Raw genomic sequence first — 21,725 nt, 5'->3', positions numbered from 1 at the left:
ATGCAATTCTGTTTCCAGATGTTTCTTTATGTAAATACGCCGCCAATGTAAATCCTGTGTCAAGACATAGAGAATGGTGCTTTTTATTACAGTTAGCACATGCGTTTTTAGAAGGACTACATGTTTTAGAGAACCTTTGCTGTGTATATGTAAACGTCTGTATTGTTCAACCATTAACAAATAATAAATTATTTCATTATTAAAGAAATCTGGGTCCTGATGTTTTGTACCCCAATTTAACCTCTCATGCTTTTTACTTACAAAACTGAGTTAATAAGATTTCTTTTTTCTTTTCATTTCATGGAAAAATCCATTGGCCAAAAGTTTTCAGCCCTTGGATCCTGTGCTGAGAGTTTCAATTGTGTGGCTTCAGCTGAGCCTGTTTGTTGATCAGAATTAGTAACAGCACCGGCTGCTCCACTTACCCGTGTCCCCTGCTCTTGCACTCCTCTTGGCTCCCTCGTCATTGTGACACCTCCAATACAGGCAGCACGTGGCAGGCAAGACTTCCTGTCTTCCCAGCAGCCCGTGGTCTGACGGGGAAGATAACACCAGGGTAGTCAGTTGTGGAGTAAACTTGGGCAGGGACATGCTGTGAGAAATGGGGTGGTGGCACCCGAGTCGGGCCCCCGAGAAAGAGTGGGTATTCACAGGAAAGGAGACGTGCCGAGTAAGAAGAGGCAGGTGTTCAGGGGTGGCCTGGAGGCCGCGAGCGTGTGGTGAGCCATGGGACACGTGCAGGGAGGACACCACATTGTGAAAGACCTGGTGTCTGACACCACTCACTGAGGAGGAGGGAACCCAGCGGAGCAGGTTCTTTCACGTATTAACCCCTTCGGTTCATTTTAGGGTATTAATTCCTTTAGCAGGAGGGACTGAACGCCGCCCTGTGCCGGGCTCCGTCACAGCGGGAGACACACGGAAGCACACACCGCGGGACCCTGCCCTCTGAGCCGGCCTCCAGGGGGACTGCCTGGCCCGGACTCCTTCCTCGGCCGGCCAGTCTGCTGACCCGCCTCCTCTGGCTCCCCCAAGAGAGCACAAGCTTCGAGTGAAGAGGAAGGAAAAGGGTGTCTTTCTCCTTGACCAGTGACTTATTCTAAAAACCACCTAGATACATTTTTATTGATTTCAGAGAGGAAGGGAGAGAGAGAAACATCAATGATGAGAGAGAATCATTGATCGGCCGCCTCCTGCATGTCCCACTGGGATCAAGCCTGCAACCCAGGCATGTGTCCTGACCAGGAATTGAACCGTGACCTCCTGATTCATAGGTGGATGCTCAACCACTGAGCCACACCAGCTGGGCCCGCTTAAAACTTTGGGAAGGTTTTCTGGCACCCTCGGAGTTAACTGTGGCATGCAGCCTGCGGGTCTTATGAGAGGATCTTCCTGCGACTTCTACTCAGGAAAGGGGCCGGGCTCTTCCGCTTTCTCCAAAACTGAGCAGCCACGGGCAGGGCCTGTCTAGGATGCGATTGTAGGGTCCCCCTCTGGACAGGCTCCAAATTGAACCCACGAAAGAGTGACCTGTAGGAGTGAACATGGGAGAAAACTGTCTTCTCCCGGGGGCCCTGCTCACTCGGCTGAGGAGAGGAAGCTCTGCACCACAGATAACTAAGGAGACAGCTCTCACGTACAGAGAGCCTCCCCACAAGATGACAAATCTTATCCAAGGTTCCCTGACTTTGTCCACAGCCGCCTGATGAAGAGTGTCCTTCGTTTTACCATACGGCCCATGTCACAATATTGTTTAACCCACATCTCCTGAGTGCTCGGTGCCTCCATGACCTCTCACACAGCCCTGGGGTGGGGGTGGGGGAGTGCCATCATGACCCCATTTCATAGCCAGCGAAGCAGGGAGAAAGGTGAGGCATTGCTCAATCCACAGAGCCAGCGAGCTCTGACTCCAGAGCCCCATTCCTTTGCCTCCGTTCCTGCAAGAGCGATGTCCAACTGTAATCAATTTTCCAAGTAAAGCAACTTTCCTTTTCTAAGCCTTTGAATGCCGCTATTCATGTACCATAGAGCGGCCTCAGGTTTCAGTTAATGGGGCAGAAGTTGTGAATGCACAAGACAATTGTGGGTTCTCATTGCTAAGTCATCACGCTTCCCTCTTTCTAACTCCCTCCCTGCCTACCGTGAGGAATAACACGGACTCCTGAGCCTCCTGGGGCGTCTTGTGCAATCACCCAGCATGCTCCTGGGCGAAGACATCCTGTCCGGGATTGAAGGCATTCTTTCTACACCACATCTTTTTGGTTGTGGACCCCATGACATCACTGTACTTATCCCACCAGGACTTAGTAAACACAACTTCCCCCGAGGCCGGGAGTCCTCTTTGGTCTACCTCTCCGCCATCACTGTGACCTAGGTGAGGAGGGACATCAAGGCTCTCTGCCAAGAGTCTCTGGAATAGCAGTTCCTCGTTATTGCTTTCTTGGGTCTTCCCATCAATTAGGGACATTCGGCTCCAATGACCAAGGGCCCCCCAGGCAGGGACTGCACAGGAAGCATGGCTCAGGGCTTGGCACTAACTGGGTGGTAAGATACCTGCCCACTCTGCCTTGTGGAGACCAGTCAAGGTGGATGGGGCTGCCGACGGCTGCCCCGGGGTGAATGTATCGTCCAGAGGGGAATAAAGCAATGTGCCTCAAGGCAGAAAGCTCTGGGTCAGAATGTGTCTACCTTTAAGGAATCCATGGGCCTGGGAGAAAAAAGACCTGGGAGGGCCAATGGGACAGAGGAAAGGGAGAAACACACCTGCTCACCAACCCTACTGGCCACCCGGATGGCCAGGCTGGGTAACACCTAGGGGCCACGCCCAGCCCCACAGAGTGGCCAGTGGGGATGGAAGACCCAAAATCCATCTGCTAAAATGGTCACCTGGTTGAAGTCATAGTGTTGGACAAACTCTTGCCTTGTCAATATTCCCAACCCAGACGGTAGAAGATGCTGTTATCATAAGCACTGGAGCTCGTTATGATCAAACGTGAGCGAGCTGGCCAAGCAGAATGAGAGGCTCTGGGGGGGAGGGGTGCCACGGCTGCCACGCCCTGTAGTTACCTGGGAAGGGGTCCTGGGCGCTGGTCAAGCACACAGACTAGTCGGATGGATCTAAGGACCAGTGGCAACTCCACCCTTTACACTTGGTGGCCTGGCAGCTGCCCTGGGCTCTGCTCTCCTAGTCCGTAAAGTGAGGACGGTCCAGTCGTCCCTTAGCATCCAAGTGGATTGGTCCCTGGACACCCTCCCCCTCGGACACCAAATTCCAACAATGCTCCGGCCCCTTATATCACATGGCGTGGTATTTGCATAGAACCTGCATTGGCAGGTGGGCTGAGCAGGTGTGCCTACACATCGCTTCATCCAGGTGGGCTCAGGGCAAGTGCTCGGCACGTGGCAAATTCAAGGGTTGCTTTTCAGAACTTTCTGGGATTTCTTTTTAAGGATATTTTCACATTCACGGATGTAAAACCTGTGCATCGAGAAGGCTAACTATACTTCCCAGGGCTTTGGGGGAGGGAGGACTCGAGAGGAAAGGGATGAAAGAGGGCCGAGCCCAGGGCCTGGCGTCAGGAAGCATCCAGGACACGGGAGCAATGGCGGTGATGATACTGACAAGGAGCAGAGTCGGGGCGCTGGCAGGACTGCAGATTTCCAGAAGACAAAATTCTGACACTCGGACAGGTAATCAGCCTTAAGGGGAAATGACACCAGATGGTAGGGGAGTGTTCAAATATGTCATTCTGACTGTGCTATTCAGACAAATCGTGGGCAGGAAGTGGTTAAGCTGAAAGGGGGAGCGGAGAGGGGGGTGACTCAGGGACAGACTGAGCCCACAGTGGCACCTCATCTAGGTGCTGTTCAGAAAGGCACCAGCCCTAAGACCCCTCCAGCCCTGCAGGGCAGCTCAGACTCTCAGAGGGGAAGCCCCGAGTGGCTCAGCGAGAGGCCCTGGCTGAAATGCCGACGTCCTGCCAGTGTTCCATCTGCATGTGGCAGGTGCCCGAAGCCCCAGCGTGTGCATGCACCTTTCCAACAGAAACGCAACTCAGAGCAACAGTAGCTGGAGCTCTAGCCAGACAGTCAGGTGTGAACTCCAAGTTACTGCAGACGTGGTGGCAAGTCTCTGCGACTTTGCAGTCAAAAGCTTTGGTCAAAGCAGCTGCCAGCCACGCGCAGACCAGCACCGGGCATGGAACAACGCGGAGCCCAGAAGAGGCATCGGTGGAAACGGAGGATCAGGAGGGACCCGGTGAGGCACTGCTTTCGCTCCATCACACTGCGGTCCTTTAATGTTGGGCAAAACCACCTTCCAGAGCTCAGTCCAGGAATCCCATCGCTTTCCCTGAAGAACGGGTGTGTGTTTCCTCCGGGAAACAGTGAATCATTAAATGCACCCTTTTCCTCTTCTTGCTTTGGCTGCCAGGAAGCTCAGAGCCAAATTCACACCTCACCTTTAGTAATGATGTGAGACACCGTGATTTGTATATTTTTGTCTGAAATTCTCTGACCTTGATTTTTATTTAAATTTTTCCCTGTGTTAATGCATGTAACCTTGGAAGACATCTCAAAGCCACCTTGGTAGAGAACAGGAAGGCGTGGTTGTATAAGAGTGCTGCTGTGCACAATAAAAATGCTCTGGTCTTTTGCAAACAGAGGGAAGTGAGCTTGACTAAGCAGGAGTGAGTTTACTGGAGTTGAGAGTGTGGAGAGGAAAGGTGAGTGTGGGTTTTTTTAGTTTTTTTTTGTGTGTGTGTGTTTTTTTTTTAGTACTGGAAGCAAACTTGCCAGACTAGAAGGGAGCTGCCTCAGGGCTGAAGGCAATCCCCACTCACTGTCCTGAGCAGTGGGTCTCAACCTTCTGGCCCTTTAAATACATACAGTTCCTCATGCTGTGACCCAATCATAAAATTATTTTCGTTGCTACTTCATAACTGTAATGTTGCTACTGTTATGAATCGTCATGTAAATATCTGATATGCAGGATGGTCTTAGGCGACCCCTGTGAAAGGGTCGTTCGACCGCCAAAGGGGTCGCGACCCACAGGTTGAGAACCGCTGGTCTAGAGGAATGGGGCTCTAGGAGTTTCCACAGAGGCCGGAGGCAGCAGCAGAGTTGACCTGGGTCTGAGTCACCTGTCTGAGCGGAAGGAGCACCACCCTTTCTCCCAGTTCGAGAAAGTGCGCTGGATGGCAAATAAACGAGAATGACATTTTTACAGGACCAGCCTGGACTCTGCTCTGTCGCATATTTTAAAAAAGAAAGTGACTTGCAAATTTCAGCATTTTATTAACAAATTACTCGTGACCCGCCAACATTAAATCAGTGGGCACTGGCTGATCTGCAAGAAGGCATCCCGTGGCGTGACTGGGCCACTGTCCCCAGCCCCGTCCATGTGACATGAATACAGTAATTCGGAGTCCGACACAGACGGCACATTCCCACAGCTAGGACGACCCCGAGATAGCTGCCTGATGGATGGGGAGGGTGCCCCTTGGACAGAGATAAGTGAGGCTCCTGCACTTGGCCGCGGATGGACAAAGGGAAGCTGTTTACAGCCAGAGGGTCAAAGAGAAAAGGGCTCAACGCTGAGTCTCAGAGTGAAGGGGCCATCACAGAGGGAAGACCTTCTGTGCCACATGCAGAGGCTGGAGAGCAAATCAGAGTGAAAGAGGGGCCACCGGCCCAGATCGGGGCAGCCCTGGACCTTGGCATAGCCTGAGCTGGTCTCCCTGCTTCCTCCCTAGTTTTGCCACCCCCGCCCCCTACCCAGGCTCTCCCCAAAGCCTAGATCCTTTGAAAACAGACATCAGGTCCCAGCCCTCCTTGACATAAAACCCTCCTATGGCGCTCCATCCGCTCAGCAGAACATCTGAGTCTCTCTAGTGGCAAGTCCCCTCCTGACCCCCCTCCCCCACACCCCACCCCACCAGCCCTGCCTGTGCGCTCCTCCCAGACACCAGGGCCTTTGCACGCGTTACTCCTTCCACCTGGAATGCCTTCCCCATGACACCTGGCTATCCCCTCACTACACTCAGGTCTCTGCGTAATGTCCCCTTATCCACGAGGCCCTCTGAGTCCCTCTGCGTAACACTGTACATCCCTCATCACTTCTACCCGCTATCCCCCTGGCCCTGGTTCCATTCTCATTACCACACGACACATTAATGTTTGTTTGATGAGCCAGAGCAGGGACAACTTGCCACTGCGGCTGTCCCAGCACCTAGAACAGCGCCTGTACATTGGGGGGGGGGGGGGGCTGCTCAGCGAGACACACTTGTGGGTGGGTGGGTGAGAGACAGAGACAAACTTCAGTCTCAGGGCTAAGGCCGTCCAGTGGTCTCCGAGGTCACATGCCCCAAGGGAAGATGGTAAAACACAGTGAGTGAGGTTTCACTGCAGATTAAGGACTTGATCCGCGTCAGGGCTGTGGGAAAGCGCCACAATGAGGGCCCGGGAAGTCCTAGGCTCTCGCACAATCCAGGTGACTGGTCAAAAGCAAAAGCCACCTGATGGAAAACAATCTGGTTGAGAACCCGGGGGGGGGGGGGGGGGCAATTCAGCCCAAAGGACAATTTGGTCTAAAACTATGCTCCACGTTATTATTTTTTTAATTGGATTTTTACGTAGCGCGGAGGTGGAGCGCATCCTTTTGTGCCTCTTCACGTGGTTGGCTTAACTCAATGTTACCCTCTGCTTTAAGTTTCCAGTTACTATTCAGCCAACTACTTCACTCCTGTTCATTTCTTAAAACGCGCCGTGCAGTGTCATGAAGGTGCAGAGAAGGCGAATGTGCCGCTTGGTGAGTTATCACCCGGAGAACAGCCCAGGCAGGAAGGGAGACACTGCAGGCCTTCTGCCCTCATCACGCCCTTTCCTGCCCTACAATTGTGCCTCCTGAGCCTGCATGTCCGTGCACCGGGTTCGGTTTGGCCTGTTTGTTTTGGAACAGCACACAAACGGCCTCCCACTGTGCGTGCCCGCGTCCGGCTGTGAGAGGTGTGCTGTACGTGATTGCCGTCCTTTCCGCTCACTGCTGTTCTGTGAGGTTTCTAACAGCGAAATGTCCAAAGCGGGGGATTGGTTGAATCAAATCTGGGTATTTACAAAACAGAGAGTATCACACAATCCTACTTTTGCTAAGAAGGAAAAAGAACGAGAGAGTGAGAGAAAACGAAAGAAGGAGAAGAACACATCCGTATGAATGTCTAAAGAGAAAGGCCTGGAAAAACACGCCACGTCTGACCTACGGAGGGAGAGCGGGCGCCATGTTCTCCGTGAGGTTATTTATGTATGGAATTGGAGTGACCTCATTTTCCGGTTTTTCTATAAATGGGCACTCACTGCTTTTTTTAGAAAGAACAACAAAACAAAAAAATCACAAAAAGGAATTTAAACGATGAAGAAATTAACCACGAGACAATAAGTAACCATCGAAGAGCAGGGTCTGATTCTGTGGAGGTTTCAGGAGTCTTTTCTCCCTGAGTATCTTCACCGAACTAGGTCTCCTCTGCCTGGCTGATGATTTTGATGAACTTTTTATTTTCATATATTGGTCAAATAACAATGAATGTCTCCATGTTTGTGAGGTTTATAAATACCTTATACACTGTTCAGTTAACAAGATCTATTTGTTAGATACTTAAGCCTTTCAAATTCGTGTCCCCCACTCTGTCCTGCCCTGCCCTGTTCATGACAGATGAAACACCCCAACTTAGTTTGGACCGAGCCTTTGTCCAGCTGCTCCAGCAGATGAACTGAACACTGTGAGTCAGGTCGGCTTCAACTCCAGCCTCGGTTCAGCACTGACCATCTGAGCAATTGACCGTCGGGCAGACTAACCACCCCTGGTTTCAGTGTCCCCATCTGTCCAATGGGGACAAAACCGACGTTGCAGTTTTGTGAGACTCAGAAATTGCCCCATCGGCAACCTGCATGTCACTGCAGGCCAGCTTCTGGGCGTCTGCACCACGGACGTTTGGGGCTGGAGAATTCTGTGTTGCCAGTGGGGGAGCTGCAGGGGCACCCTGTGCATTGTGGGAGGGTCAGCAGCATCCCTGATACCACAGATGCCAGCAGTGTGGCCTCTCAAGTTGTGACAACCAAAACTGTCTCCAGACGTTGCTAAATGTGCCCTGGGGGCAAAGCTGTCCCAGGGAGCACTGCTGCGTAGGCTTGTCCCTCTCTCGCCTCCCATAACTGAAGCCCCAGGTCCTGCTGGTTCCTCCTCCTTTTACCTCCAGAATCCGTGCCCATCCTCAGGGAGCCTCCTCAGCCTGCCCGGGGCCAGGTCAGAATCCTCAACCCACTCCCTCCATCCAGTCTCCTGCCGGTCCCCTCCCCAGGCTGGGGGACAGGGCAATACTAATGTGTGCTTTTGCTCCCGATTCTTCCATCTCAGTAAGGAGCCGGCCTTTCGGGGCTCTCTTATGTCACTGAGCCAGTGTTGCCTGTAAGATATGGCACTTTTCTTCCCCATCCTTTCTCTCTGCTAACCCCACGGATGAGAATATGTTCAAGGGCCCTGGTCGGGGAGTTGGGGGTGGCCTTGGGGTAAATAAGAGGAGATGAGGAAGACAGTCGGGCTGGACCAAATGGATGGTGGTCAGTCCTAGAGAGAACAGGCACCCACACATCACCCAGTGGCTCAGCCTAAGGAAGTGGCAGTACATCACAGGGAGGGGCTGCTGGTGTCCTGGGAAGGCAGGACCTGGGACCGGGGCTTCTAATCTCCCACGGGAAGCAGCACAGCCACAAGGCCTGAAGGGATCTCGTGGACAGGAGCTCGGGGCTCTCTCTGTGAGAGGGTATCTGGGCACCATGACTTGTAGCCCCGCCCCCTTCAATGCTGCATAAGACTCGGGACCATCCCCAATCCGAGCAGGGAGGGAGTGCCCGGGAAGACTGAGGGTGGCTGTCTGCCGGCTGGCTGAGAGTGGGACATAATTAGCTTTAATTCTGGAAAATCATTTAAAAATGACATTCCTCACACCTGAGTTTGTGAACTGAGGCTCAGAGGCGTCACAAACACAGATGTCAGCATGTCACATCCCTGCCTACAACCCTTCCCGGCTCCCACCTGAGGCCGAAGGAGCAGGGCTCACTCTCCGCACTTGTTCCCAGGGCAGACATCACTAATCAATCATGGCATCTTTCTGGCTGCGTCTGAACACAGTCCCAGAATCCTTTTCAGCACCACCCACCAGGCCGCTGCATGGAGCTGAAGTCAATCATTTTCTGGACGTTAGGAGCCACTCCCACTATCACCCCTCCCCACACACATCTTACTGCTCCTTACACCGGGGTGTACCATTGGTACGTACATTTATGTTACAGGGTTTAATTTTTCTTTCTCCAAAAAATATTACATTTATAATGCACGTTTTAATGGAGTGCATCTTAGAGCTGAAGGAACGCAGCACCACTATCCCGGGCCTGGGGTTTCCTCAAAAGTCCTTCAGGATCCTCCACACCGGCCCGTGCCCCTCCCCAGGCCCCCGTTAGCCTGCGCCTGCACCTGCACCTGCACCGCCCCGCTCTTCCTTGCTCCCTTTCCTAACTTTCCTCCCTCTGTCCCACCTCTTCTTGGGAAATAGCCACCTGTCTTTCAAGACTCAGCTTAAAGATCTCCCCTGTGGAGCCCATTCCAACCCCACATGTGCCTGTCCCTGAGTCGCTGAGTCCTGCACAGATGGGAGAGGAAACAGCACAGGCCTGGCTGCTCCCTCTTCGGACTGTAATCCCTAGAGGCCAGGGCCCACCTCAAGCACTTCCCAGGCACAAAGAGGCTCTAATGGGAACCCAGAGAGGCAGAGCAGGATGAGGTTGGCCCCACGTGCCTTGGAGAAGCGGCCCGTCCAGGCCTGGGGAAGGCCTGCCCGCCGTATCTGAGCAGTCAGAACTTGAGAACCAATGCACGAACCCACAGCGAGGCACAGACCAGCTGGGTGGAGCCGGTGCTCAGAGTGGCCTGACCAGAGTTTGCCCTCCTTGCAGCCCAGCCAGGGAAGCCACATTTATTACCCTGGGTTGCTTGGCAACAGGGGACTCTGGAGAGGCCGGTGACTGATAGGACTGGAATGTGCGGTGGCGTCAGCTGGCAGCTGCCTCGGTGGCTGAGGACCAGGTGGGCAGGCCAGATCGCCTCTCTGGGGCATGGAGACGGCCACTCCCTGGGCATCGCCACGAGACGACTTGTGGCCTTTGGTCTCTGACTCCAGCTGGCCTCCTGATGGGCACATTGTGTCCTCAAGATAAAGTTGTCCCTTTAGACTGGCACCCAAAGCCATGCACAGCTGTGAGCCTCAGCATTTCTTAAGGTGACCGCAGTCTGATGGCATAATTTGTCTTATTTGCTGCCAAGGACCACCCACACCTGGCACTGAGGAGGTGTTTAACAACTGGTTGCTTCGAGGCGTGTTTTTCACAGATATATGGGTTAGTATTCTGAAACTACTTTCAGGAGCCAGGTTTCTCATTGTTGGGAAAAGAAGTTACAAACAAGGAAAGGGGGAAGGTTAAAAGAGACCCTATGGTGCTGGGCTGGAATTGGAGGTGTCAGTATGACCTCAGATTTTTAATATAGAGAATGACAGATATAGAAGCATATACAGATGTACTCATCTCCAAAAAAATATTACATTTATAATGTACATTTATAATTACATTATAGAGCATTTTTATCTCAGCTCTGACCACTGAGAGACTTAAGAGGTCATGACACTCAGTAGCAATGAGCACACCTAACACCCAGACCCTTCTGCATACCAGGCTCTACCAAAAAGAACCAGGGCTCACCCTAGCCGGTTTGGCTCAGTGAATAGAGCATCGGCCTGTGGTCCCAGGTTTGATTCCAGTCAAGGCCACATAATCCAGTTGCGGGCTTGATCCTCAATGTGGGGCGTGCAGGAGGCAGCCAATCAATGACCCTCTCTCATCATTGATGTTTCTATCTCCCTCTCCCTCTCCTTTCCTCTCTGAATTAAAAAAAAAAAAAAAAAAAAAGAACCAGGGCTCTTCAGAGAAACAGCTGATTCCAGGGCTTGTGCAAGGAAGGTACAGGATGAACCTGGAACATCTTGTGACAGAAAAAAAGGAAGGGCTCAGATGATGATGGGGACTCGTCCCAAGAAGACAGGAGCCAGTGTAAAAAGGCTCCTGAGGCCAAATCTGAAGACATTTGAGCATCAGAATAAACAACGACAGTAACAGAGTACAACTGATGGAATAAAATAAGTCTGTGAGCCCACAATGGTACACACAGAGAGTAAAGAAGTAAACAGGAAGGGAAAGCTTTTCTTTAGAGTTGAGGGCCAGCTAGCAAATGGAGAGGGGCAGAACTGAAAGGGCACACTGCAGGCAAGGCCCAGCAGTGGACCCAGTGGGCGGCAGTCCGACGCGAGACCGGCTATTTATATATTTTACCTACAACATACATTTCTCAGAGTATCAACCCAGAAGACACTCAGAGCTACACAGGAAAGTTACTTTACAATGGAGGAACCCGACAGACACCACTTTGACCAACTGACTAAAGTTGAATCACCAGCAATGAGATGAATAAGCATTTATTCCGTTATCAAATCCCGTGCCCCCTGACACGATGCGCTTCTGGGTCTTTCTGCCAAAAATGTACAACCTGAACCTGATCATGAAAAAATGTAGGTTCATATTCTACACAGTAAGTGACCAGGTCTCTTCACAATGTCAAGGTCATGAAAGACAAGACAGATTGAGGATCTGTTCAGATCAAAGGAGACTAAAGCGAGGTGATGACTAAAGTGCATTGTGTGGCTGGACTGGATCCTGGACCAGAGAACAATTGGCTCCTTTTGCTATAAAGATCATTAAGGGGATGATCGGGGAAATGTGATCGCTCTGCAGATGATAACAGGATTATACCAGTGTCACTGCCCCGATTTTGGTCACTGTATTGTGGCTACAGGAGAGGATTCCTTCCTTCTGCAGGAAATAAACACTAGTGTGCTGGGGAGTAAATGTGAATCGTATCTGCAATTTCCAAACAGTTCATACACATATAGATACAGAGAGAGACTGAATGGTAATGTTAATTGGTAAAATGTTAATATTGGGGGAGATTAGGTTAAACATATATGGAAATTCTTTGTACTACTCATGCAAATTTTCTGCAAGTCTGAAATTAAACAAAAGCTTAAAAATAAATGTTTGCTGGAGGAAAGCACGAGCAATTACCTAGCACCGTTGAGCATTGGGAGGCACTCAGTGTGTGGTGGTCACTGTTAGAAAAGAGGGCTCTTGTGGGGCCGTGAGCTGCCCCTTCACTAGTGGGATCAGAATGTTCTAGGCCAGGGCTTTCGTGTGCATGCGAGTCACCTGGAGATCTGGTCCGAGGCAGGTGCCGGCCTGGGCGAGGATGAGGTGCTGCATTTCTAACCAGCTCCCAGCTGGTGCTCAGGCACCTTCCTGCTGGTCCCAGGACCTCAGGAGGTGGATACACCTGAGCTTTAGGCCGGGCGCATTGGGCCCATCTGTTGAACCAGCTTCAATTGCTCTTCCCAGGCGATTCCAATGCAGCCAAGGTGAGAGCTTCACATTGACGCCTGCCTCTGTCTCCTCCTTCCCATCATCTCAAGCGCAGGCCCTAAGTCTGAATACTGCCACGGCTTTCAAGCTAGATTCTTTGCTGCTCTTTTACTCCAACCTACACCTAGAAGCCAGATCTTTCTTGTCCTCCACCATTCAAACACTCCTTGCAAGCCAGCCCAAACTCCTCGTCCAGGCATCAGCCTTCGGCGCCGTGGCTGACCCACTCCCTGGCTGCTCTCCAGGGCTCCCCCTGATACTCTGCTCCTAGGAGAGCGGCATTCCCCACCCACAGCCCAGGTTTCACCTTCACACATTGAGAGGGGGGTGGGGGGGTGGCACTGGTAACCCCCGCACACACGCACTGTACCCATCTTAAGTCTCACTCGGGGTGAGACAAACGGCGCTCTAGTAAGAACCACCACCTAGTTCCTTCCTCCATGGGACCCCCTCCGCACGCGGGCCCCAGCTGGGCACTCATGCTCCCCCAGGAGAACCGGTGGCTCAGAGCAGGGAGGAGGGGTCCCTGCAGCTGGGACAAGGTCACCCGCTCTTGTCCACCAGCCGGCTGTGCACGGGGGAAGGGCAGGGAGAGGGCGACTCGGGTGCTGCCTGGAATTCTGGCCTGGCACCCATTCCCTGTGCCCGCACCCCTGCCCGCTTCCCCACCCACCACTCCACAGCCTCCCTGCCTCAGCCCAGCCTGTGGCTAGGAGCTGAAGGTCCCGGAGGAAATAGGTTACAGGGAGGTGCCACCTGCGTTGTCCCCTCAGGGGAGGGTTTGGCCTAGCAGACAAGCAGCTTCTGTTAGAAGTTAAAACCAAACCTAAGAAGGGAGACCTGGGAGGTGGGGGACAGGGGAGGGCCTCCTTCCCGTTCTCCTACCTCCTTCTCTGGTTCTGTCTCCACCTCAAGGCTTCTCGCTGGGCCCACCCTCCTCCAGGCCTCGCTTTCCTGGGAGAAGACTTCCCCCTGAAGCAGACCCGCCCATCACCCAAAGTTCCTTGGGGCTGACGAGCTAATTCCCCTGACGGTTTGGCTGCCCAGGGCTGGGCTTCAGCAATCTCGAGGCTCAGGGGCTGAGCAGGTGCCTCGGTTTACAGATAATCAGCTGGAATTCGAGGGCGAGCAGCGGCTCTCAGCTCAGACTAGCTTCCAGAGGTCCAGGGGCAAGTCATGCTCACCCTCTGGGCAGGCTGCTTGTCTCGGGGTGTCCCAGTGGAAACCTCAGGACAGGCTTATCAAACCATCAGGAGGGAGGGGACGAGGCCCTTCCCGACTCCCAATGGAAGCTCTCAAAGCTTTGTACCGCAGTCCCCTTTTGGTTGGGATTTTCAGATTCCTGGCCCTGCTCATTCCAGAGAGGGGGGCAGGCATTTGGAAGCAAATTATGAGGAGGACCCTAAAAGAGATGGACACCCCATTCCCAGATCTGGGAACCCCTCCCCCGCTCCTCCTGCCTCTCCAGTTTGAGGCTCATTCCAAGTCCTTCCAGCAAGAAGCTGTCCTCCCACGACCCCGGACACCCTGGCGTCGCCACATCCCCTTCTCCCAGAGCTCCCTTGGGTGGCCCATGCAGGCCAGCGCTTGTCCCTGGCCTTGTGTTCTGCCCCCAATCCTGGCTCCCGGGCGGCTATAGGAACCTACTTGCCAGGCAGATCCTTTCCCATCTGTTAACAAGCACTGTAATTTTCCAATCCCCGATTAACACACCTCACAAATAACTTTAGGGTAACTTTTGGGCATAAGGGGCAATTCTGATGCTATATTATTATAGTTTGAAATGATTAGAGGAATATGACTCCATTAGAAATGATGGTAGGAATTATGGAGAAAATAAGTCAAAATACTTGAAATTGAGGCTGTCATAAAATCCAAGATACACAGTCACCGTCTATGTATTCTCCTATATCCAGGGTAGGCGCTCAGTAAATACTGGAACCTTCCTTCTCTTTGACATTTACACCCTGTTTTCCTCACCCTCTCACATCCATCCCATTCATCCCCAATCAACACATGATGTGGTTTTGCCATGAGTCAATCTTTATTGGGTTTGGAAGTAATGAGTTATTGGCACAGGACTCCATGGGTTTCAAAGTAAATGACAGAAGGAATATACATCACACAGGTGGGAAGGCCCGGCAGGGAGGAGCCCCGAGGAGCTGTGAGGCCCCTCAGCCAGCCCAGCGGATCCAGGCTGCACAGACCTGGGGAGAGCAGCCATGTCTCAGGGGTCTCAGAGGTCCCCTAGTCCTCCCTCAAAGACAATCATCTAGCCTTCATGGAACCTTCTTCCAGCCTTTGAGTCTTTGCCACCAATAGCAGCTTGGCAACCGTGAGGACCCTCTCTCCCTCTAAGAAAGCCAGCCTGCTCTCCCACACCCGTGCAGTTCCCAGTGAAGCCTCCCCCACCAGGATTCAGGTCCCTGCAGAGGGAGGAGGGGATGAGTAGAGGAGGGAAAGAGTTGGTTTTAGAGGGTTGGCCAAGCCCAGGGATCCCCTGAGGACCGGCCCTTCCCCTCTGCTGTGGTGGGTCTTCCACCAGTATTTGGGGGGTGAGGAAATGGGGGCTTTTCAATAGGAGGGCTGCTGCCCCTCCTCCGAGGGGTCCTCCTCTATGAGCTCCAGGTCAAACTCATCTTCCAGGGACCCTCCAACAGGCAGGAGGCGGAACTTCTTCCCTTTCAGGGTGCACGTGCGATGCTCGAAGTCCAGGACGGCGTTGTGGTCCTGGAGCACATCGGTGCCGATGATGGCTTCTTCAGCACTGGCGTTGGCCACCAGGAACTCTGCCTTGAGCTTCAGTTTGCCCAGCGACACCACCGTGTCCCAGATGCCCAGGATCTTCATTTCTGCCCCATTGGCCACTTTTACCACATTCTCAAAGGGCCGAAGGGTGTCCAAGTCCCCATCCGTGACCTCCTCCCACAAGTTCGGGTGGACCACGGAGACCTGGGCCCCGGAGTCCACCAGAAACCTCACGGGCACTTTGCCAATTTTCCCCTTGAGGTAGTAGCCCTTACCCATGCTGTTGGCAAAGACGATCTCCTTGGGCAGGTGGCTGCGGGTGGCTGTGGGCCCCCCGAAGGTCTTCAGCAGGGTGTCTTTCACAGCCTCGTAGTCCCCCTGGTCCTCGGCACTGAGTCCATCGTAGACCTTCAGGGCATCTCCCCTGAGGGACTCTTTCAGGAACCTTAGCTGGGTCGCATGGTCCCAATGGTTGAGGTCGCTGATGACCTCAAAGCGGTGCAGCCAGAGGTGGGGGGCTATGTTGGCTCCATTGAAAGGCTCCGGGATGAAGGCATGCTCCCGGCGGCCTCCCTGGCTCCTGGCTCCGCTACCGGCCATCCCTCTGCTCTTGTGTGGAACGGCAGCAGCAACCCACGCCAAGTAGAGAAAGCCACAGAGCAGTGCCGGCGCAATCACGCTGGAGAACAAGTCCTCTTTAGTGTTGCTGAGGTGCCCGGCCTGGGACAGGCAGAAGCGACCAGGTGAGGGTTGTCTGACGAACTGCTGGGTGCAGAGGTGGCTACTGTGGCATGCTCTCTCTGCAGAGCCTTTTTGATGCCTAGCCTGGCCCCCAGGGCTCCCCTTCTTCTTTGTTCTAGAAGCTCCGCCCCTGCTTGTCCTGCCCTCCTGCCAGCATCCTGCCCAACGAGCAGGATCAGTGCCTCGCCCTTCTGCACCCATCCATGAGACCGTCACAGGCCAGCCCACGTTGCCAGCCTCAGTCAGAGGGGGACCACTCAGGTACCCTCCCCAGACTGTGCCCCAGAATAACACATGACACAGAAGACGTTATGACATCCAGGTGTTTGTCATCAGCTGGAGAAGGAAGGGGGAGGCAGGGATCAGAGGCCCATCAACCTTTAGAAGGGGGGAACCTTTTGCCCTCAGCCCCAAGTGAGCACTGTGAGTGGTTAAAGGAAGGGGCCTTACATTAACTGCACTCCTACTATGTGTGCGCATGGGGTAGGTGTTTTCTCATACCTTCTGAGCCAAGTGTGAAATCCCATAAGATTCCCCAGAGAGGGAGAGAGAAGAGGGTCCCAGAATCAAGAATGCACAGAAATAGTTTTTAAATGATGGGACACACACAGCATTTTCCATGAACTCAATTGCTACAGTAATTTTCCCTCGTTGATCACATCCAATTCAGAGTCAGAACTCTTCCAGGCTGGCCTTAGCCCTTGTACCTCACTAAGTCCCTGAAGCAGGCTGGTGCAGACCTTGAACTCTGGGAGTGAACGCCACTGGAAGCCAGAGCCAGGATCCAGCTCCAGCTCCAGCTCCAGCTCTGGGCGTGCCACGTGTGTCGTCTCCTCCCGATGGCCCCTCTCACCTTCCAGGAACCTCCCAAGAGCCCCTTCCCCCCGCCCCCCACCTGATCATTTATAAAAAGAGCAGCCAGGGAATTTTACTCCCATCTGTTCCCAGAAGGGGGAAGTCTGCCATGTTGGTGAAGCTTTGGCTGGAGGAGGTTGGGCTGTATAACCTCCTGCTGGGAGGTAGGGGGTGCAGGGTCACCCCATGGATGCCCAGAAGGTAGATCTGTGGGCCCCAGGGCTGCAGCCTGACTTGGGCCTGTGCAGGGAGATTGTGGCTGTTGGGCGGGGGGGCACTCTTATGACCCCTTCAAATGACACCTCTTCCATGGAGCCTTCTACCCTGCCCCTTGCACGGGTGCCCACTCCCAGTCGAGTGTGTTGCAGTGTGCTGTGCTGGTTTATTCACCAGCCTGTCTCCTTCGATGAACCGGGGTGTGAGGCTCACACATATCAGGCAGGTGTGACTATCTCCAGTCCCCACAGAAACTTATTCTGGGGTCAGCAGGTGCTCTCTGCTGGGCTCCAGGCCTGGCCGAGTGCTCTCACCAAATAGGAGAGACTAAGACAGGAGAGGAGCAAGAACCAGTGGCATACCTGTGGCCCTGGGCTGTTTTCCTGGCCCATGGCCTATTCCTCACTGGCTTCCTGTACCACTCATCACCGTCATAGTACCTGGCTGAATCCCAGGGGACCCTGGCCCCAATCCTGCCTGGAGACAGTCCAGGTTCCTGACGGTGCGGAAAGACCCTCATCCCTGCCACTGTCTTCACCCCTTCCACCTGACACAATGAGCCAGCAGATAGGCAGCTGGGTCAACACCTCTCATCACAGCTGCCAAGCTAAGGTGGGGCCATTCCAGGAGCCCAGAGGAGGGGGAATGAAGTCACTGGAAAGGTGTCAAGGGCAGGTGGGTCTCTGAGAAGATTGCATAATAAATAATCCTGCACCCAGAGAAATGCCCCAGCCACCCGCAGGACCAGGAAGCCCCTTCCGCCGGCGGACTTCTGTGGACAGACGCCCAGCCCCTGGAATGGGCGTTGTTCTGTGGCCCAGGGACCTGACCTAGTGGCCTCCTGGCTCCCTGGTATTTGTCACCCACACACACACCTGGTCCCTTGGCAGTGAGAATGGGTGAGGAGGCTGACATGTGACCAAGGGAGGTGAGAGGCAGGTGGCTAATCAGCTGGCGAATTAGAGCTGCTAGATGCCCCAACTGTGGCTCTTCACACCACACTGAAGTCAGACCTCCCCGGTGCTCTAGACTAGAAGGAGGCAGCCATGGAACTTGGGTGGTGGCACTTCACTTGATTGGATTTGGTGTTTGCTTTGGCAAAGTCATTTCCTATCCATCGCCTCACTGAACTTCATAACAATCTGTGAGGAGACCAGCCCACCCTCCCCTAGGGTCTGAAGCACAGGGAGCTTGAACGTCTGGACGGCTCGCTTCAGGACCCAAGACGCCAGTGCATGGAGAAGGGCATTCTGTAAATAAAATCTGGGAAGTGAGCGTGCTGGGCTCGGGAGGTGTGCAGCTAGGGCCTGGGGGCTTGTGCTGTTGATGGCCTCTGACGGGGACAAAGATCTAATGAGCAGTAAGCAAGAGCTGATTGTGGAGTCAAGAATTTCGTGAGCCAGTTGTTAAACCAACTGGTAGCTTTGTGGAAGTATTTACACCACAGAAATTGGCAAATTCTAGATTAAGACTTTTTCCCCCTCTGGAAATCCAATTTATCATCACACCCCTGCATGAAGAAGAACTTGTTTTCCCTCTCTCCCCCCGCCCTCCCTCCCACTCTTCCTGGCAGACAAGGCCCCATGGCCAGTGCCTAACAAGTCTATAGTAATCTCCACTCATGCCTGGCCACTATTGAAACCCCCTCTCTAGCCTAGCTTGCCCCATGTCACTCACAAACTTTACACTTCTGTGTCCCTTGGCTTGAGGCAGGGGGCCTTCCGCAGGGAGCTCCCCAGGCTGGCTGTTCACACAGTCCCATCTGGGATCCCTAAGACAGAAGCACACGGAACTGGTGGTTACCAGGAGAGCCCGGATGGGCTGAGTTTAGGGACTAGTCTCTGGCTAGGGTCAGAAACAGGGTGAAGTAAGTTCTCAAGTCCCTTAACCCTTGGGAGATGCCCGCACGTGCAACACCCCAAAACCACTCAGGGACCTCAAAATTGCCATGCTATTGCTACACTGATGAGCTAAACCAGCTGGGGCAAACCAGGTGTCTCCTCCCAGAACCTCAGAAATCGTGGCTAATTATTGACAAGTATAGGTATTGGGGCGGGAACACCCTCATTATTACCCACTAGCATTTCCTGAGTATGTTCTGAAGCAGGCACCGGGCACTTAACCCGAGAGGAGGCAAATCAGGACAGTAAACAGGAAGGACTGAGGGAGTCCTCACCTCCACACCTCCTCACTGAGATCTCAAGGCTGCAAACTCTGCCTGCACCATGCGGCCCCAGCTTCCCAGTACCCCTTTGCTGCTTCTCCCCCAACCCCCACCCCATCCCACCCAGGACAGGGCCCATTAAGGCCCCTGAGAATTGAAGCACTTGGTGGGCAGTGAGGACGTAACTGGAAACCATGGGCCGCCTTCTCTGTGCTGTTTCTGCTGCCTGACGATTTCTGAGAGCACAGAGAGCATGGTGCTGGCAGGAGCCTGAGCCTTCAAGTCCTGAGGGTGGGGGCAGGGCCCAGTGATGCAGGGTGGGCTGGGAGGCGACCTGGACATTCTCAGGACATCTTTTTTAGCAAAGAGCTGAGAGACTTATGGATTTGGGTGCCCCGGTGAGGCCCAGACTGGAGCGGCGGCTCCTCTCCAGGCTCATGAGGGGGATGGGGGAGAGAGAAGGGGGATTCAAGGACTCGTTAAGGCAGCAAAGCAGGGCTGAAGGGAGACCGGAGGCACACAGTCTCCATTTGACCTGTGAAGTCACACGGGCTCTCACTCAGAAAGGTCCAAGCTTGGTCTGCTGCTCTGCTGTTGCTATCTTGAAATTCCCAATAATTTATTTTTATTTATTTTATTTTTTTGTTAATCCTCACAAGAGGATATTTTCCCATTGATTTTTAGAGAGAGTGGAAGGGAGGGAGAGACACAGAGAGAAAGAAAAATCGATGTGAGAGAAACACACCGACTGGTTGCTTCCCACAAGTGTCTGAACCGAGGCTGGGATTGAGCCTGCAACCGAGGCATGTGCCCTTGACCACAATCGAACCCGGGACCCTTCAGTCTACAGGCCAATGCTCTATCCATAAGCCAAACCGGCTGGGGTGAAATTCCCAATAATTTTGAATAAGGGGCCCACACTTTTGTTTTGCACCAGACCCTGTAAATTATGTGGCTGGTGTTGTCTCCAACCCACCTAATGGGGACTTCACACACACACACACACACACACACACACCACAATACGAACGCACATACACACACCACACAAACACTCATTACCACACCACACACACATACACTGTCTACAAAAACACACTCCCCACCACTACACCCTGGGCACATGTAAAACACACAGTCACTACAGTTCACAGTTCAAAACAGCTGAGAAACTGCGTAACCTGCATATAGATTCAGCTCCCACGTTTCATTTTACATATCTACTTGCACACATTTACATTGATCATTAAAACCATATTTATTGGAGGCACCTGCTGTTTATTAGCCTCTGGGCACACTTGCTGGCTCAGAAGACTAGGTAGGTCCCCATCACCACGGCTTACAAGCCAATGAAAACAGGATAAAGATGTTTAACCGCCCAGTTTTGAAGAGTTTAAGACCAACATGTATGTGCAGGTCGGCCACTTGAAGCAGCCCCATCACAGCCACACCGCTTTGAAAGTGGGTCATCCTGCCATCTGCCCTCCCACGGTGTGGGCCAAGGACAGGATCCCTCCATGGCTGCCACCTCTGGGATGGCACTCACTGCCACGCGAAAGGTCCCACCAGTCTGCACAGCTCCCACCCAGCCCTCCGATGCCCCAGCCCCCGGGGTTGGTGTGACTGTGTGGGTGTCCTGGGAGCAGGGCCACAGCGGCTCCCAGCATTCTGTGTCAGCGGTTATGGCCTCGGGTCCTCAAGCTGAAAGGAGGAGCAATGGGTTGACTTCTGCACAAAAATCCCAGGAATGCATATCGGAGCCCAGTGAAGTCTGGTGGCTCCGACCAAGGCAAGGCGTGGTCCCTTATTCCCCAACCACAAACCCGGACGACCAGCGCCGCTGTTCCCTAGCAAGAACGACCCAGCGGCCACGTCGGTCACGGCCAAACGGCCCAGCGCACTTGGGCAAGACAGCTTTGTCTTAACTGGTCCCTTTCTTGGTCCCTGCCACAGCCTCGCTGACACAGGCCGCCTGCTGGCAGGGCCTTCCCGGTTCTCCATTGTTCCAGAGGCTCTTCCTCCCGTTTGGGTTGCCACCCATTTCAGAACTCCCACCCAAAGCAGCCCAGCTCAGCCCACCAACGGCCCCCCTGCCACAGCCAGCCTTGGTGCCAGTCGTGGTCCTGGGCCCCCCTGCCACAGCCAGCCTTCCAGGCCCAGGGTCAGGGCCAGGGCCAACCGAGAGTGGGTCAGAGCAAGGTGCTGACTACTCCCTAGCAGACCAATACGCCAAAACTGGTTCTTTCCCTGTTTTTATCTTTCAATCAAATCTGAAGATTACTTAAGGTGTTCTGAAGGCCGCCCCACTCCTCTCCTCACAGCCCAGCCCTGTAAATTGAGTTTCCGCCTTCTTCCCAATTCCTGATGCCCCCGCCCTAGAACAAGCCCTCACCCCTTCCTGCTCTGGTTTCTGCCATGCTCCCCCCAGGCC

The 21,725-nt window shown here is 53.5% G+C and overlaps 1 protein-coding gene across 1 annotated transcript; it reads right to left on the bottom strand.

Annotated features, from left to right (window-relative positions):
* Positions 1 to 14,592: 14,592 nt before the first annotated feature.
* ASPRV1 (aspartic peptidase retroviral like 1) lies at positions 14,593 to 16,151 on the bottom strand. Its single transcript, XM_036334238.1, has one exon. The coding sequence runs from the start codon at positions 15,916 to 15,918 to the stop codon at positions 15,145 to 15,147; it is 774 nt and encodes a 257-aa protein (XP_036190131.1). The 5' UTR covers positions 15,919 to 16,151; the 3' UTR covers positions 14,593 to 15,144.
* Positions 16,152 to 21,725: the final 5,574 nt, after the last annotated feature.

The sequence above is a fragment of the Myotis myotis genome, unplaced genomic scaffold, assembly GCF_014108235.1.
Source record: "Myotis myotis isolate mMyoMyo1 unplaced genomic scaffold, mMyoMyo1.p scaffold_m19_p_14, whole genome shotgun sequence".
Classification (NCBI taxonomy): domain Eukaryota; kingdom Metazoa; phylum Chordata; class Mammalia; order Chiroptera; family Vespertilionidae; genus Myotis; species Myotis myotis.
This window is presented reverse-complemented; position numbering and strand designations above follow the sequence as displayed.

What these genes read in the sequence shown, in the direction of transcription:
- ASPRV1 (XM_036334238.1), bottom strand. Translation starts at nt 15,918, where the DNA reads ATGGCCGGTAGCGGAGCCAGGAGCCAGGGAGGCCGCCGGGAGCATGCC.